The 2,860-nt window shown below is 37.2% G+C and overlaps 1 protein-coding gene across 1 annotated transcript in view; it reads right to left on the bottom strand. All coding sequences in view use genetic code 11, as the record gives it.

Annotated features, from left to right (window-relative positions):
- The window catches only part of EGR_04691 (hypothetical protein), a gene marked incomplete at both ends in the record, with an annotated part of 3,321 nt that extends 1,602 nt beyond the window's left edge, over positions 1-1,719 (bottom strand). The window contains 2 exons of the mRNA XM_024493940.1: positions 1,213-1,302; positions 1,456-1,719. Of these exons, the coding sequence (XP_024351693.1) occupies positions 1,213-1,302; positions 1,456-1,719 (354 nt within the window). The remainder of the gene's footprint in view (positions 1-1,212; positions 1,303-1,455) is intronic.
- Between the last annotated feature and the right edge of the window lie 1,141 nt (positions 1,720-2,860).

The following is a 2,860-nucleotide window of genomic DNA, read 5'->3' as shown; positions in this document are numbered from 1 at the left end:
AGCGGTTCATAGTACTCCTGTCATGCAGAAATAATTAAATAAATTTAGATGTTACTTGTTTAATTTCTTCATGATCTAAGTTACTTCAAGAAATCGAGGATTAGTAGCTGTCGATAAAATGGCATAAAGTTGTACCTTCTCAAGACCTTCTAAGAAAGTAATGAAGCCCTTAAGCAGGACGTCTTTATCAGTGGTCCTGAGTAAATACCAATCGGTTTTTCAGGTCTCCATAAACACTGCCCCCTAGCGAATAAGTCGGAGATTATTACAAATCTCTGAGTTGTGCAAAGAAAAAAAGGCAAACGACGCCTTTTTCCCTTTAATTGGTGCAACAAACCAATACCCTCTTTTCTTTCTACGTGATGCCATTATCGTGATGGCAATGCAACGACAAATGGTTGAACAGTTTTCGCAGGTTATTCAGAAAGTTAGATAAAACTCCTTCCATTGCATGAGGGTTGATCATCTGTCTAGGAAAATTGATAGCTTATGTTCCACCTTTGACCTTGGGTCATTGCGATGCCAACAAATTACCTGCCTGAATCCCCATAGGATGATTAGCCTTTACAACACTCAAGCATCTCTGGTAGAGCAAGTCCAAACTCCCTCAAGTGTTTAAAGCCAACTTACCATAAGGTAATCATAATTCACTTGTAATATTTCATGTGTGTGATGTGAGGGTCGGTAGTGTGCCTATATACTATCGGATGGATGGCAAATAAATAAAGTTGAAAAAGAACTTGTTTTCACTCATCATATGTTAATTTTACTTCACCCGACAGTCATAATAAACACTGCTTCACCGGTTTGCTAGAGTAAGATGATTAGTCAGCCTCTGTCAGACCTATCTGCCAAATGATCTTTACATTATGTTGTTTGTTCCTGTTTAAAAGATTTTATTGCTTCTTTGATTTTTGTTGTCCGCAAATTTTCCTTTGATGATTGGTAGACATTAAAAGCTTTGGTGATGAAACGATTTAACACAGACAGAAATTACATCTGCGTCGATTAACTCTAGTCGCATAAATGCTAAATGTTGCATGTATCCACTCCAAAGTCGTAGCCTTAATATCGCTCTTTCTAACTTCAAGGGTAAATAAGGCCTAATAGCCTTACAGGGGAAGACCATTTGCCTTAAATAAATCATCAACACGTGTGGGTTCACTGGAAGTTGCCGATAAAGCTAAAAGGTTAAGATATCCACTAAATTACTGTTCCAGTTGATTGAAATGTAACAGTGCTAAGAATATTTACACCTAGACATATTGTTTGTGCTATTGTAAACGAAAATTCCTCCACAGCCTAGAGGTTAGTGAGAAAGCTCTAAACTATTAATTTATTTTTTTCCAAAATCTATCCAAATGTAATAAATTCCACCCTTTAAGAAAACTATTTGTTTTTCTTGCGCACCCAAAGAAAAAACGTACTTTTGCAAGCAGTAGAATGTGTGCTTACCAATGATGGTCTGTTATCGGCAAAATTAAGAATCAGGCCACAGCGAACGAGAGAGACGATTAATTTTAACAATATTTGAGATTTTGTGGATGCCCGTTTGTGTTTTAAGCAATCGCACAAATTTGTAAATCCCTTCCTTGAGTTTGTTAAGCAATTGCAAAGAAATGAAAGGAATATGTGGAATGCTGTGAAATAAGTTTTTGAGTGCTCCAGTTTGTCCGCCTTGGAATGGTTAAACCGGCGGAAACGGAGTGTGCATTTCATGTTTAGGTAGGCATACGTGAATTTGTATTTCCGGATTTATGGGCTAAGCCTTGGTTGAAAACTTTCCTAAAACTTCCTCATAAATACTCTATTGAGCATTTTTATATTTAGAAAAATGCAGAAACGATTATCAGATTTCCGCAGCTGGTAACAGATATACGGTCCTAGCATTATGATTTTTTCTTCATACAAGACTCGGGCAGCTGCATATTTTGCCATCAAATTCTTTTCCCTACCTCGGTAAGATTTTGGTGGCTAACGATTCGCTGTGGCTGTACAATTTGCTTTGATATTACGATGCGTAAATATTCTTGGCAAATGTTCAAGCAGTCCTCGAAGTACTAATGAACATTCCTGTTCGCTCTTCAACAATTCGTGGGTAGTAAAGCAAATGTTTCTTTCAACTCAAAGCAAGTTTTGTTTTTAGAAGCAATTAATGCAGCGGAGGATTGTGCAAGTCTTTTTGCTAACATTTTACAACAGAATTGGTTGAATATGACACTTAAGCTTTCGACATGATATTGTTTCATTACAGGATCCACTGGAATGGGTATAGTCTCCAAAGAAAGTACACTATTCTATATCAAATGAATTTTTAACGTTTTAATTCGACTTTCTACGCTGAACCGTCATCAGGCCCTCTTGTGAAAATGATCCAGCGAAGGCATAGTGGGCAAGGAGTATATGGAAAGATGATACACTGTGGGAGGGCTGGTGAGCCAAGGTGGGGCCCATTGACCCGTTGTGACTGCTTGTTGACAAGGTAAAAGTATTCATTCGTAAATCACTCATTTTTTGAAACAACTAGCGCAGGTTTCTCTTCTCGATAAAGCCGTAATATGATTTTGGTTGATGCTCAACTTTACTCTGTTCTCATCATTAGGTCAAATGCCACATTCTGCAGATCATACGACCTTGTCCATGTATTTCATACAAATGTAATACCACTTCATAATACTGAGCGAATTTAAAGTTCCGCATGCATTAATTGCACATCTCCTTTAAATAATAGAGATGGCAATCAATTGCAGGATTCATCGCCTGTCCAAGAACTTATAAAATTAAATTTAATATCTTGTAATTTTTGTCATTGAAGGAACAAAATCATGGCCATATGCTATTAACTTGCACCATCCAGAAT

Source organism: Echinococcus granulosus, assembly GCF_000524195.1.
Source record: "Echinococcus granulosus chromosome Unknown EG_S00030, whole genome shotgun sequence".
NCBI lineage: Eukaryota > Metazoa > Platyhelminthes > Cestoda > Cyclophyllidea > Taeniidae > Echinococcus > Echinococcus granulosus.
This window is presented reverse-complemented; position numbering and strand designations above follow the sequence as displayed.